Source organism: Lichenostomus cassidix, chromosome 14, assembly GCF_008360975.1.
Source record: "Lichenostomus cassidix isolate B80296 chromosome 14, HeHo_3.0, whole genome shotgun sequence".
NCBI lineage: Eukaryota > Metazoa > Chordata > Aves > Passeriformes > Meliphagidae > Lichenostomus > Lichenostomus cassidix.
The window spans coordinates 15,037,146-15,049,410 of NC_139495.1; the positions used below are offsets into that span (position 1 = coordinate 15,037,146).

General features: G+C 56.2%; 2 protein-coding genes across 3 annotated transcripts in view; one reads left to right on the forward strand and one right to left on the reverse strand.

The window, feature by feature from the left end:
• Nucleotides 1-56: 56 nt before the first annotated feature.
• Nucleotides 57-3,687, forward strand: MCRIP2 (MAPK regulated corepressor interacting protein 2). The gene is made up of 5 exons (XM_085075203.1): nucleotides 57-216; nucleotides 300-381; nucleotides 1,975-2,102; nucleotides 2,320-2,421; nucleotides 3,235-3,687. Exons 1-5 carry the CDS (start codon nucleotides 165-167, stop codon nucleotides 3,303-3,305), a joined length of 435 nt encoding a protein of 144 aa, XP_084931329.1. The 5' UTR covers nucleotides 57-164; the 3' UTR covers nucleotides 3,306-3,687.
• A 635-nt stretch (nucleotides 3,688-4,322) lies between these two features.
• Nucleotides 4,323-12,265, reverse strand: part of ABCA3 (ATP binding cassette subfamily A member 3) — a 32,291-nt gene continuing 24,348 nt past the window's right edge. For both annotated transcript variants that reach the window (XM_085075190.1, XM_085075189.1), the window contains exons 23-31: nucleotides 11,953-12,111; nucleotides 11,307-11,479; nucleotides 10,888-11,022; nucleotides 10,552-10,746; nucleotides 9,412-9,599; nucleotides 9,079-9,249; nucleotides 8,504-8,691; nucleotides 8,324-8,397; nucleotides 4,323-7,022 (exon numbers count right to left, since the gene is read on the reverse strand). In XM_085075190.1, the coding sequence (XP_084931316.1) occupies nucleotides 6,891-7,022; nucleotides 8,324-8,397; nucleotides 8,504-8,691; nucleotides 9,079-9,249; nucleotides 9,412-9,599; nucleotides 10,552-10,746; nucleotides 10,888-11,022; nucleotides 11,307-11,479; nucleotides 11,953-12,111 (1,415 nt within the window). In that variant the 3' untranslated portion in view covers nucleotides 4,323-6,890. The remainder of the gene's footprint in view (nucleotides 7,023-8,323; nucleotides 8,398-8,503; nucleotides 8,692-9,078; nucleotides 9,250-9,411; nucleotides 9,600-10,551; nucleotides 10,747-10,887; nucleotides 11,023-11,306; nucleotides 11,480-11,952; nucleotides 12,112-12,265) is intronic.

A 12,265-nucleotide genomic window follows, 5' to 3' on the forward strand; every position in this document is an offset into this window, starting at 1 on the left:
TCCCGTCCCTCTCCCCACGCGCGCCCCGCGCGGTCCCTTTAAGCGCGGGGGCGTGTCGGTGCTGGCGGGGCCGCCCGGCCCGGCCCGGCCCGTTAAAGGCCCTGGCGAGGGGCGCGCTCGGCACTCGGGCGGGGGCGGCGGGCCGTGGGGCTGGGGGCCGCAGGATGTACACGCTGACGCGCGGCCCCAGCAAGCTCGCCACGCAGCGCCGCACAGGTACGGGGGGCGCGGGGGCCGAGGGGGCGCGGGGGCTCCGTCCCGCCCCGAGCTGCCCCCCTGACGCCCCGCACCTCCCGCAGGTCCCACGCAGCAGGCGGTGGAGAGCAGCAAACTGGGCGAGCTGCGGGGGCGGCCGCAGCCCGGCCCGTGGCCCCTCGCCAGGTGAGCCCCGCGCGCCGCCGTGACCTTGGGAAGGGGACCGGCACCGGGGCGGCCGGGCCGTGACCTTGGGAAGGGGAGCGGGACGGCCGGGCCGCCCGACGGGCCGCGAGAGAGGGGCCCGGGGTCTCCGCTCGGTGCCGCTCGCCCCGGGGGTCCCAGCCGTACCGGTGCCCGCACGCGTCCCGCGGAGCGCTGTACGCGCGTGGCGTGGGCCGCCCCGCGCCGGGGACACGCCGGACTCGCCGCCCCTCCTCTTTCCCACGGGCTGGCCCAAAAATCGCTGGGAGCGGGATCGGCGGGGTCACGCCAAGGAGGCGGCGCGGGGGGGTCCCGGTGCGGGGCACGGCCGGGGCCGGACTTGTCCAAACCCCCCCGCGCCGGCCCCGCGGACGGCCCCGATTGCACAAACCGGCGGCGGGGCCAGCCGTGTGACCGCCCGCCTTGGCCGCGCCGCGCACCCACGGGGGCCGCGGAGCCCACGCGGAACTGGCGATTCTCTCTGCCCCTAAAGCCGGGGGGCACTTTTTGGGTGAATTCCAGCGTCCAGTAGCGATACCTGGAGCTGCTGGGTAGGTGCTGAGGGCGATTCCTGTGGCTGGGGGATGATGACGGGACCCCTATGGAGAGCCTTTCCGGACCGGAGGGCTGGGTCAAAGCACACCCAGACAAGGCAGTGGCACCCCGCTAGTTCTGCAAGTCCTCCCCATCTCTAAGCAATGGATAAGAGCCCCCCCCATCCAGTTCCCCTCCTTCCCAGTGTAATGCACCAGAGTGGCTGCTGCCATGCTCACCCTTCTCCTGCTTGCCCAGTGCCCTCGGCTGTGGGGGCTTGAGGGTCACTGAACTCCCCAGCCCCTGCCTGCAGATCTGCAGGAGCTGTCTGCTCCCAGACTCTCCTGCTCTCCAAACCCACTCCCAGGGCCCCTTAGACTTTGTCCTGTGAGGAACATGGGTGTTGCAGACATGTCCTGTCCTAGAGCTGGGCAGAAAAGTCAAAATGCTGGAGTTTTGCGTTGGCATGCCCCCATGGGTCATCCCGTTTTTCATTCAGCTCTGTCTGGTGGTGTTGTGTCCAGGCAGGGGCTGGTTGAAGTGCCCCTCACCAGAGGGAATCCCGGCTCTGAGGAAGCCTGACCTGCTCCCACTTGGCAGAGGGTTACATCCCAGTCCTGGGACACCTGAGGGACATGCTGGGGCCAGAGCTGTTCCAGTGGACCTGGGTGCTTGGTCTGCAGAGGATGCCACATCTCCCTATCCAGTACCTAACTGGATTTCACTTCAATTTCCTGATAGTCCTGCAATTTTGGTGGCAGATTCTTTAATTTAGGGACTGCACTTGGTGCTGGGTTGGAGGGTGGGTGGGAGATGGGCAGCTGATGGCTTTTACCCGGGGAGCTCCCTTTGCACCCCTCCTGTGTCAGAATCCCCTACCCCTGGGTCCCTTTCCATCCCAGCCTGTGACAGCAGCTGTGCCTGAGTGTGCACACCATGGGGCAACCCAGGACACCTGAACAGCCCCAGTTCTTGTTCCCAGCTGGGGTGGGCAGAGCTGCCTGTGCCCTCACCCCCGCCCTTGCTTCCCTGCTTCCACAGCCCAGCGCAGAAACTCGTCTTCAACAGAGTGAATGGCAAGAGGCCCCCACTGCTGCTGCAGCAGATCTCAGCTCCTGAGGAATGTTACACCCTGGCCCATGAGGAGAACGTCCGCTTTGTCTATGAAGGTGAGGGCAGAGGGTCCCTGGGGCAGCATCTGGGGGAACTAGAGCATGTGGAGTCCTCCCCAGTACCTACACCATGCTGGGGACATCCGTGGCAAGGATGAAGTCCCCAACCTGGGCACCTGCCCTCCTTTGCTCCACGTCCTGCTCCTGTCCCAAAACCACCCCCCACTGGGAACCCCTGTCCCAAACCCACCCAGTGCCTGTTCCCCCTCTCCAGCCTGGCAGCAGGTAGAGCAGCAGCTGGATGGCAGCCGGAGTGAGGAGAGCACCTGCGGCCCTGTGCAGTACGTGGAGAAAACCCCCAACCCTGGACTCAAAAGTAAGTGGAAAGTGGTTTTGGCACTTTGGGGTGCATCAGGCTTGTGTGGGCTCAGCCTGCACCTGAGCAGGGCTGTGGTGGACAGAGGAGGAGGATTCCAGTGCTGCATGTGCCAGAGGGCCTGGCTGGGTCTGTCCTGCTGGTGCTGAGGCTGCTCTGGGGGTGCTGGAGGGAGACAGCTGCCCCCAGGCACTGTGGTGGGGATGTCCCACTGTGTCCCTTGGAGGATGCCTGGTTGCTGACTCTTGGGATTCAGGCCGTCTCCAGTCACTGAGGAGCTCAGCATCATGCTAGAGATAAAGGAGATCCCCCTGGGGACCTGCTTCTCCTGGGGCCAGCAGGACCAAGCAGACATGGGGACACTTGTCTGGTGGCAGCTGGAGTCAGAGCAGTGACAGCAGCTTGGGGGCTTTGCAGCAGCGAAGAGTTCCCCAAAGAAGAGAATGTCCCTGTAAACCCGGTCTGCCCTTTTGGGACACAGCACAGGGGTGGGGGAAACGTGGGGGTGTCATTAGATTGGATATTAGGAAAACATTCTTCCCCCAGAGGGTGATCAGGCACTGAACAGGCTCCCCAGAAAATGGGCACAGCCCGAGGCTGCCAGAGCTCCAGGAGTGTTTGGACAATGCTCTCAGCGATGCGCAGGGTGGGATTGTTGGGGGTGTCTGTGCAGGGCCAGGAGTTGGACTAGGTGAGCCTTGTGGGTCCCTCCAGCTCAGGATATTCTGTGATTCCGTAGTTATTTTTTCTGGTGGTTCAGTGGGGGAGCACCCAGAGTTCTGCTCCTTCTCCAGCTGCTCCCCTCTCTTTCAGACTTTGTTCCCATTGACCTGGAGGAGTGGTGGGCACAGCAATTTCTGGCCAAAATCGAGAACTGCTCATAAAAGGGAAGAAAAGGTTGCGTTTGGTTTCTTCTCAAGAGAAACGAAGCTGCGAGCACCTGGTCACAACCCAGAATCGGTGGCATTTTTGAACCACGTTTTTAAAAGATGCCCAGAGCAGAGTGACCCAGCCCAGCAGGACCGGACCACAGCCATGCCCGGCCGCGCGCCCTCCCTGTGCCCGGCAGAGGAGCAGTGTGTGGCCCCAGCCAGGATTCCTTAAGTGCCAGTTCTCGGACTGCTGCAGCTCCTGCAGCCTCCCGCTCCCAGGGACACTGCGGTGCCACACTGGGGATGAGGGAGCGGCTCCCCGCTTGCAGCCGTAGCCACGGGGACAGTGGGGTGCTGTAGCAGGACCGCCAGACAATAAAGCGCTGAAACTGCCCGTGGAGACGCGCGTGTGGTATGGGAGAGTGGGAAGCAGGGGGAGGCAGCATCATGCCCTGGAGAGGGAATGCTCCCAGCTGACTCGTGGCTCTGTAGGTACCTGGCTGCTGTGGATTCCAGGGGCTTGGAGTTCCTCTTCCTTGGAGCTGTATCCTTGCCCCAGTGCTGTCTCATGTCCTGGGGCTCAGCCAGGAGCTGGTGCTGCCTTAGGTGACGTTTGGGAGTGATATGGGTCTCTGCAGGGGGGGCTGAGCCCCTTGGGTGTGGTTCAGAGCTGGGCTGCAGGGTGTAGGGCGGCAAAGCTGCAGGAAGTGGGGGTACCTGGGCCAGCCCCCCACTGCCATGGAGGCCAAAACATCTTTTGAGTGCCAGGCTCAAGGTCCCCTCCTCACCTGTGGTTGGCTGGGGGAGCTAAGAGCAGAGTGTTCTGGCTGCTTGGGGGACAAAGGGCGGGGACCCCAGCTTCTGCTTCCACAAAAAGACTCCTCATCTGCTGGGCTTTTCCAAGCTGGACTGAGCCCTTTCAATTCTGGTTTTGTAGGACACCCCTCTACCTCCATGTCCTTTTCCCCAACACAGAGAGCAGGAGGCCTGAGCAGAATCTGATTCCAAAGGAGGCCAGGAAACACCCACTGGAAAAAAAATCTTTATTATTCCTATGATGGGAATAACAACCACAGTGCAGCCTGTGGGGTGTAGCAGCTGCCCAGGAGCCGTGTTGCTTCTCCCACCTGGAAGGCCAGAGAGTGCCAGCAGCAGCACATGCCCACGGAGCACTCCTGGTCTTGCTCCCTGCCCCAGGCTGGCATGCCTGGCACTGTGGCTGTGACTGAAATCAGGAGCAGCACCATGCACAGCCTGCCGTGCCTGCCTTGCTGACAGGCAGGGTGTAACAGCCTCATGGGACAGGGAAATGCTGCTTCCATAGCACTTCCTTCATTTAGACCACGCTGGCCCCAGAGTGATGAGGGGCTGGGGCCAGGGGATGTCATCCTTGCCAGGGACTCCTCTCGCTCCAGCTCTGCCATGCCTCATGGGCACAGTGGGGGTTCCACTGCCTCAGTGTCCCCATGCCAGCACCGAGCCTTGCAGGAGGATACCAGTACCCCAAAAGGACAGGGACTGTTGCTGCTGTGCTCGGGGCACTGCCAGCCTGTGGCAATTTTGCATCTCACCCCCTGAAACCACATTCCCACTGTGCCCCACTCCAGGCAACGCAGGGGAGGCTCTATTACATCCTGCTCTACTTCTCTTTCCAGAACAGTTACTGGGAGTTTGAGCACTTCAGGCACCCTCCCAGCAAAAAGCATCCCCCCTTTTTCTTCCCTCCCTGGGAAAGTCACTGGTGCTGGGATTCCCCCCTGCATGGTGTCCTGGCAGTGGCTAGCTCTGGTGCCCACCAGGATGCTCCCAGGGAGCAATCCCTCCCTGCCAGCAGCTCCAAAGGGCTCCAAGATGTCCAGGGTTGCCATTCACCTGCTGGCTGCTGACTAATAAAAACACACATCTTTAAGATCCGGGAAAATTCTTAGTAACATGATGCACCATCGTTCTGAACAACAACATTAGGCAAAGGGAAGAAATGGAACAGGAAAGAATGAGTCAGTCACGAGGAAAAAAATGAAAACCCAACCCAAAAATATAACCCAACCCCTGACAATGCAATCACTGGGAGGGAATCAGCCCCCCTCACCATACATATTAATTAGTTATGTGCAATTGTGTGTAGTACTATAGTGCAAATAGCTCTGCATTGATCGTGGGGCAGCACCCGAGGGGCTGCCCCAGGTGACACAGGGACTAGTTAAGGACAGACAAGAATCAACACAGACTTCCAACAAACAAACAAAAAAACCCCAAAAAACCAAAAAAACCAAAAAAAAAACCCCAACCCAGTCACTGGGAAACTCCAAAAAGAAGCTGCCACCTCCAACTGAGCTCAGGCAGGGCTCGGCAGTGCTGGTGCCCAGCAGCATCCCGGAGCCAGGCACGGGCACGACAGGGCCTTCGCTCCTTGCCTGCTGCTGGAGCAGCCCGGGGAGGGATGGAGGGGATAGGGATGAGGAGGGGGATGCAGGACAGCTGTGGTCTGGTTGGAGCTGTGTGGGGTGTAAGGGGTGAGCTCAGCAGGACATGGACACAGCGAGGGCACCGCTGGCTCCAAACTGGTCCAGTGGCTGCACAGCAGAGTGTGGGGCAGTGCTGCTGGCAGAACCTCTGCATAGGCACAACACAGGCCAGCAGCATCCCTGGGCACCCGGTGACACTTCACACCCATCCCACTGAGCACAGCCAAGACCATGCTGGGGAGTGCAGCACCTCTCATTCACCCCAGCAGCATCCCCACAGACCTTGTGGCATCTCTCACCCATCCCAGCAACGTCCCCAGGCACCCCTCACCCATCGTCACCTCCAGCTCTGGTTCCCCAGCCGTGCCCATCACGTGCTGTTCCCAGGGGCCAAGCTCTGGGCATCGTTCCAGCACCATGCCCTACCTCTCACCCAGTGCCAGCTCCTGGCACCACACAGCTCCCCATGCATGGCTGGGGCTGCTGCCAACTCCTCGAGCCAGGCTTGGCAAGCAGGCAGGAGGAGACAGAGTTTTCCCAAGCAGTTAAAGGAGACAGAGCCTCCTCTTTCCCATGCCAGGCAGGGGCTAGAGAGGGGCTGAGCCATCTCCCCCTGGCTGGACACAAAGTGCTTCCATGGGTGATCCCAGCTCATCCTGCTGACCCCAGGGACGGTTTGGATCCGAGCTCTGTGACAACCTCCTGCTAAACCACAAGCAACCACCAAACAACACATGGACATGCAGGTGAGACCATGACGCAGCGTCCTGCTGGGTGTGAGCGAGGGGTAGGGAAGAGGGGAGCAGGGGAGGATCCCACTCCTCCTCTGCCAGCCCAGATCCAACACCCTCACCACCCATCCAGGCTTGTCCCGGCTTTTTGGGCAGATTTTTTTTGCTGTATGGACGGATGAAGGCTGGAGAGTGGCAGTGTCACATGCGCACACCCACACACACCCACGCACACCCAGAGCCTGTGACAGCAGCAGGAGTGTTGCCATCCTCTCACCCCTCCCCAGTGGAAAGTTTTACATTTATACAGTATTTAAGACACGCCAATATATAAATTACTGTCTCTATATATACTATGTATAGGCTGAGGGCCAGTCCGTGACGAAGGGCACCGCAGGGGCTCATTTCCCTCTGTCCTCTGTGTAGTGCTGGAAGCGAGTGAAGCTCATGAAGACCTGCTCCAGGGAGATCTGGCTCACCGAGTAGTCTTCCAAGCGATACTTCTCTTTGGCTTTCTCCAGGGCCCCAAAGACCTGCAGGGGAGAGCAGGGACATGAGGGCAGTGTGACTTGGTGAGGGGGAACCCCAAGGATGCCAGGAGGAAGCCCAGGCTGTGACAGGGAACCCCAGGTTGTGACAGGGAATGCCAAACTGTAATAGGGAACCCCCAGGCTGTGACAGGGAAAGCAGAGAAAGCTTCTTTCTCCAGGAGGCCCAGGAAAATGACAACTTCCCTGGCAGGAGACTAAAGGGAAGTCAGGAGTATCTGACACCATTTTAAAATATATGCTGTATATATAATTGTTTTACATATTTATATGTGATAAATGCATATATATATATGTGTGTGTGTGTGACGATCCACACACATATCTGGACTTGAAACCCTGCTCAAGGTTTTTGCTTACACATTGTATATATAAAATAGTTATACAATATAGAAAAAACTACATATGATACTATATACCCTATGCATAACTATCTGTATATAGCATGCAGATAATTTTTATATTTAGCTACATATAATATATAAAACTATATTTATAAACTCACTCTCTCTAGTTTTATATAATCCTATGTATAATCCTACATATAGATTTTATATAATCTGTATACTATGTACTCTCTCTATACAGTGTATATATATGATATACTTTATATAAGGAATATATATGACATACTTTATATAAGGAGTATATAGTCCAGAATATATAATCTGTACAGAGTATGACCATATATCCTATAGAGCATATAATACAGTGTATATATATACAAGACATATACTATATACAGTGTATTATAAACACTATATACAGTGTATATAAAATACAGATATATAAAAACCTATATATACTTAAGACACTGCATATGAAAACTATCTGTACACTATGAATATCTATACAATATGAATATACTATACATGTGTTTATATATAGATAGTGTCCATATAGACAGGTAGTATATATAGAAAGATATACTATGTATATATTCTATATGCAACTGTATAGTGGACGAAGAGGGTTACACACTGTATCTATACTGCAGGTTTTTATGAGCGTCCCTGGACTGGGACCCTTCAGGATCAGTGGCTGGGTAAAGCCACTGCCCCCAGCCCTGGTGGGACCACACAGTGCCCACGTGGCACCTCCTGAAGCCATTGCCAGGGCATGCCTGGAGCTGAGGGGCAGGAGCAGGGAGGTGCCAGTGCAGGGAAGCTGTGCCCGCCTGTGCCTGGTTCCCATGGGAGAGTGCAGGGTGGGAAGGATGCACTACTGAAACCAAAGCACTGAGAACACGGGAAGGGGCAGGAGGAGGGTTCCCAGCACACTGTTACCTGTGCCCAGCTGAGGTTCTTGTTGGTCAAGTGGTAATGCACCATGCCTTGGTGCTCATGCTTCAGGACACTGCCTGGGGAATCAAGCAAGGAGAGGCTCTGGGTTAGGGAATGTGCTGGAATTCACATCCAGCACCCCGCCCCTGCTCCCAGGACAACTGCTCCAGCAGCTCATGGTACCTGGGAAAGTCTTCTCCACGAATGCCTTGAAGGCCTGCAGCTCTCCCTCCTCCTCACTGCGGGTTTTAGCCAGCAAGGTGTATCCACTGCCAAACTTGCTTTTGAGGTGCTGGGGGCTGCCCAGGCACTTGAACTGCCCATTCACCATGATGGCCAATCGTGTGCACAGCGCCTCACATTCCTCCATACTGCAGGAAGGAGAGGACTTGTTCAGAGAATTCCAGGATAGATTGGGTTGGAAGGAACCTTAAAGCTCATCCAGTTCCACACTCTGCCACGGGCAGGGACACCTTCCACTAGAACAGGTTGCTCCAAGCCCTGTCCAGCATGCCCTTGAACATTTCCAGGGATGGGGCAGCCACAGCTTCTCTGGACATGTAAGCACCAGGACACGAGCAGAAGCTTCTGATGTAGCTGGTAGCTGAGGTGTATTCCCTCCTGTCTGGACTTTTGGAACAGTGAGATTTGGGTAGCAGTGCATGCCCACCCACCAGGCTGTGAAGGTGTGTCCCATCCCCTGGATCCCACCACTCTCCCTGATCTCTTATGCCAAGCCCTGCCCAGCCAAGTGTCACCTGTGGGAGGTGAAGATGATGGATTTGCCACACTCCCGTGTCCGTGTCACTGCGTCCCAGAGCAAACGCCGGGCCACGGGGTCCATGCCAGTGGAGGGCTCATCCAGGAAGATCACAGGGGGGCCACCAATGAGGGCAATGCCAGCACTCAGCTTCCGCTTATTCCCACCACTGCGGAGGAATTACAGAATCATTAAGGCTGGAAACAACCTGTAAGATCATCAAGTCCAACCTTCAGTTGAAAATGGGACACAGGAATGGGGACCAAAAGCAGAGGGAGTGCCACACGAGAGGAGGGGCAGCAGACATGGGGTTTGTCCAGCCTGGTCTCACCTGTAGGTCCTGATGAGCTTGTCGGCATGCGGCTCCAGGAGCAGCCCGCGCAGCATGTTCTCCACGCAGCTGCCGATGTAGCGCTCGGGGATGCCGCGCAGCCGCGCGTACATGCTCAGCGTCTCGCGCCCCGTCATGTGCTCCAGCAGGGCATCGAACTGCGGGCAGTACCCGATCCGCTGCTGCACCTTGGGCCGAGATGAACACAACACGAATCAGCTCACAGGCAGGTCTCCAAGTTGGAGCTGCCTGGGACCCCGCAGGCTTTGCTGCTCCTCTGAGGTTTGGCTCAGAGCGATGGGGACTGAGCTGCAGCTCTGAAACCGTGGGTGAAATGAGAGGGAAATGCCCCCTGGAGCAGCTGGCCTGACAGGGATGGACACAGATCTGTCTCTGGACAGCAACTGGGTGGGCTCACTATGCCTCTGCCAAGCTGGTTCCTCACTGTGAGGGACCATTTTGGGTGGCCCAGGCTCCAGGAGAAGGAAAGCGTTGGAGGGCTGGTACCTCCCCCATGTCCTGGTCACCTCCAGGGACAAGAGCATGAAAAAAGGCAGTTCCAGGGAAGGAAGCAATTTGGGCTGTGCTCTCAGGGCATGTTCTCCATGCCTGACCTTGTCTGGAGTCCCCATTCACTTAAGAGTTGGACTTGATGGTCCTTGTGGGTCCCTTCCAAATCAGACTATGCTGTGAAATCTGTGACAGTGGTAGAGGAATCCCAGGATTGGACCAAAAGCTTAACCCCTGCTTATCTCTTGCTCTTCCAAAGGGAGTGGGCAATTCCCAGCAAGGAGACCCCTAGCAAAGGTCTGGAAAAGTTTGATACACTCATTTTAGAGGCCATCCTCCAATATTTTCCACATTTCCAGCTATAGAGGTAAACCCTTTGATGAAGGGGTTGCCACCCTCACCAGGTTTGGCCTCCATCTGTACCACATCTGTAATCCCAGTGGAGAGGGACTGCTTCCACACGGCCAGGTAATGGAGAGCTGAGCCAGCCAAGGAGACAATGTCCCCGGGATATCATCTCCACCTCTGGAACTGCAACCATGTCCTCCTGGAGGCACCTGCAATGTGGCTCAGCCCAGCCAAACACAGGATTGCCTGCAACACCATCCTTGCCCCTGCAGCCCTGGGTACCTTCTTGATGTTGGCCAGAATGCTGTGGCCATCCACAAAGGCATCCCCTGATGTGATGCTCTCATCACCAGTCAGCATCTTGAAGGTGGTGGTTTTGCCCGCTCCATTAAAGCCAAGGAGACCAAAGCATTCCCCTTTGCTGACGGCCAAGGAGATCCTATCTACTGCCAGCAGGGACTCCCGGCTGTCGTAGACCTGGAGGAGACCACACACGAGCCACATGTCACTGCCTGATGGCACAGCAAGGCAGGCACTGGTTTTGCTAGCCCTGAGAGCCCATGTCCTGAGAGGACATGGCTCTGCTGGCAGCAGGCTGCTCAGGTCATCTCTCCTCACCTTGGTGAGCTCCTTGATGACCAAAGGGCTGCTGAGAGATGACAGCAGTTCTGGTGGTGACTCCAAAACCTTCTTCCTCTCATCTGCCACATCCCGGTCCTCTGGCAGCACAGACACTCTGTTCAGCAGGGCCACCTAAACACAGGGGGAAGACACAATCTGTGTCACCTGCTTGCTGGGGGATGAATGGGTTCCTCCAGTGTCCCCAACCCTGGCAGGATCCACCTGTTCCATCAGCCACCTCTGGGGACATCTCACTCCCTTTGCCAACCCATACACTTTAACAGGATTGGCTTCTCCAACCTGCTCTGGAGATGCTCCCTGGGAAGATGATTTAGGGGATGAGGGCCCAGCTCACAGGGACTCTTGGGCTGGGTTTGGAGGGCACATTACTGCTCCCTCCCACATGCTTCACTAACCCATTTCCGCCGCCTGCAGATGCCACAGACCAGAGTTCTCAGTCTCCAGAGGAGGTTTGTCTCAATGAGGAAGAGGAGGAAGAGGAAGGAGAAACCCTGGACAGCCAAGGAGGTCAGGTATCGCCCAATCCCAGGGGTCTCCCAGGAAAAGTAGTTCATCTGATAACTGATATCTGAGGAGAGATGGAACAAAATCAATATTTGGATCAATCCACACTCTGGGGAGGGGCAGATAAGCTCCAAAGGAAGCTGTGAGCCTGAAGCTTTGCCAGGTTCATCTCCATCCCACACTGGTTCCCTACCTACAGCTCTTTCCAATGCTTCCCACAAGAGAATTTGGGTCTGGAGGGGATCTGGCAGAAGATGCCCAGTGGAGGCAGGCAGAGGACACCGGTCTTGGGATTTCTTTATTTGTCTATGAAACTTCCCCATGCTCACATTTTCCTCTACATCATGACTAAGGTGATCCAATTAGGAATTTTTTCCTATGTATGTCCTAATATGCTTCCCAGTTTTTGCTCTAAAATGGCACCTGGAGCTACTGCCTTGGCAAAGGCCTCATGATACTGCCCAGTTCCACCATCAACCCCACAGAGCCCCCCAGTGTGGACATAGGGTTTGACTGGGTGAGGACATGGAGACTCACTGAAGGCCTTGCAGATGAAGATGGCTTCAACAGAGGAGGTGCAGAACTGAATGAACTCGTAGTTCTGGTAAAAGTCACTGATGCACTGGCCCAAGCAGTAATTGGGTAAGATGAGAAAAACTTTATCCAGGGTTTTGGAAAGGTCCACCAAGCCCAGCTCTGAAAGAGGAGCACAGGAGGATCAGTGGACTGAAGACTGCTGGTTTGGGAGAAAAACCCTGATACTGTCAAGTTTAGAAGGAAACCAAACATAATTTGTCACATTAAATGGGTGGTAATGGACTATTGTAGGGTTTTACAGCTACTGTGGGCA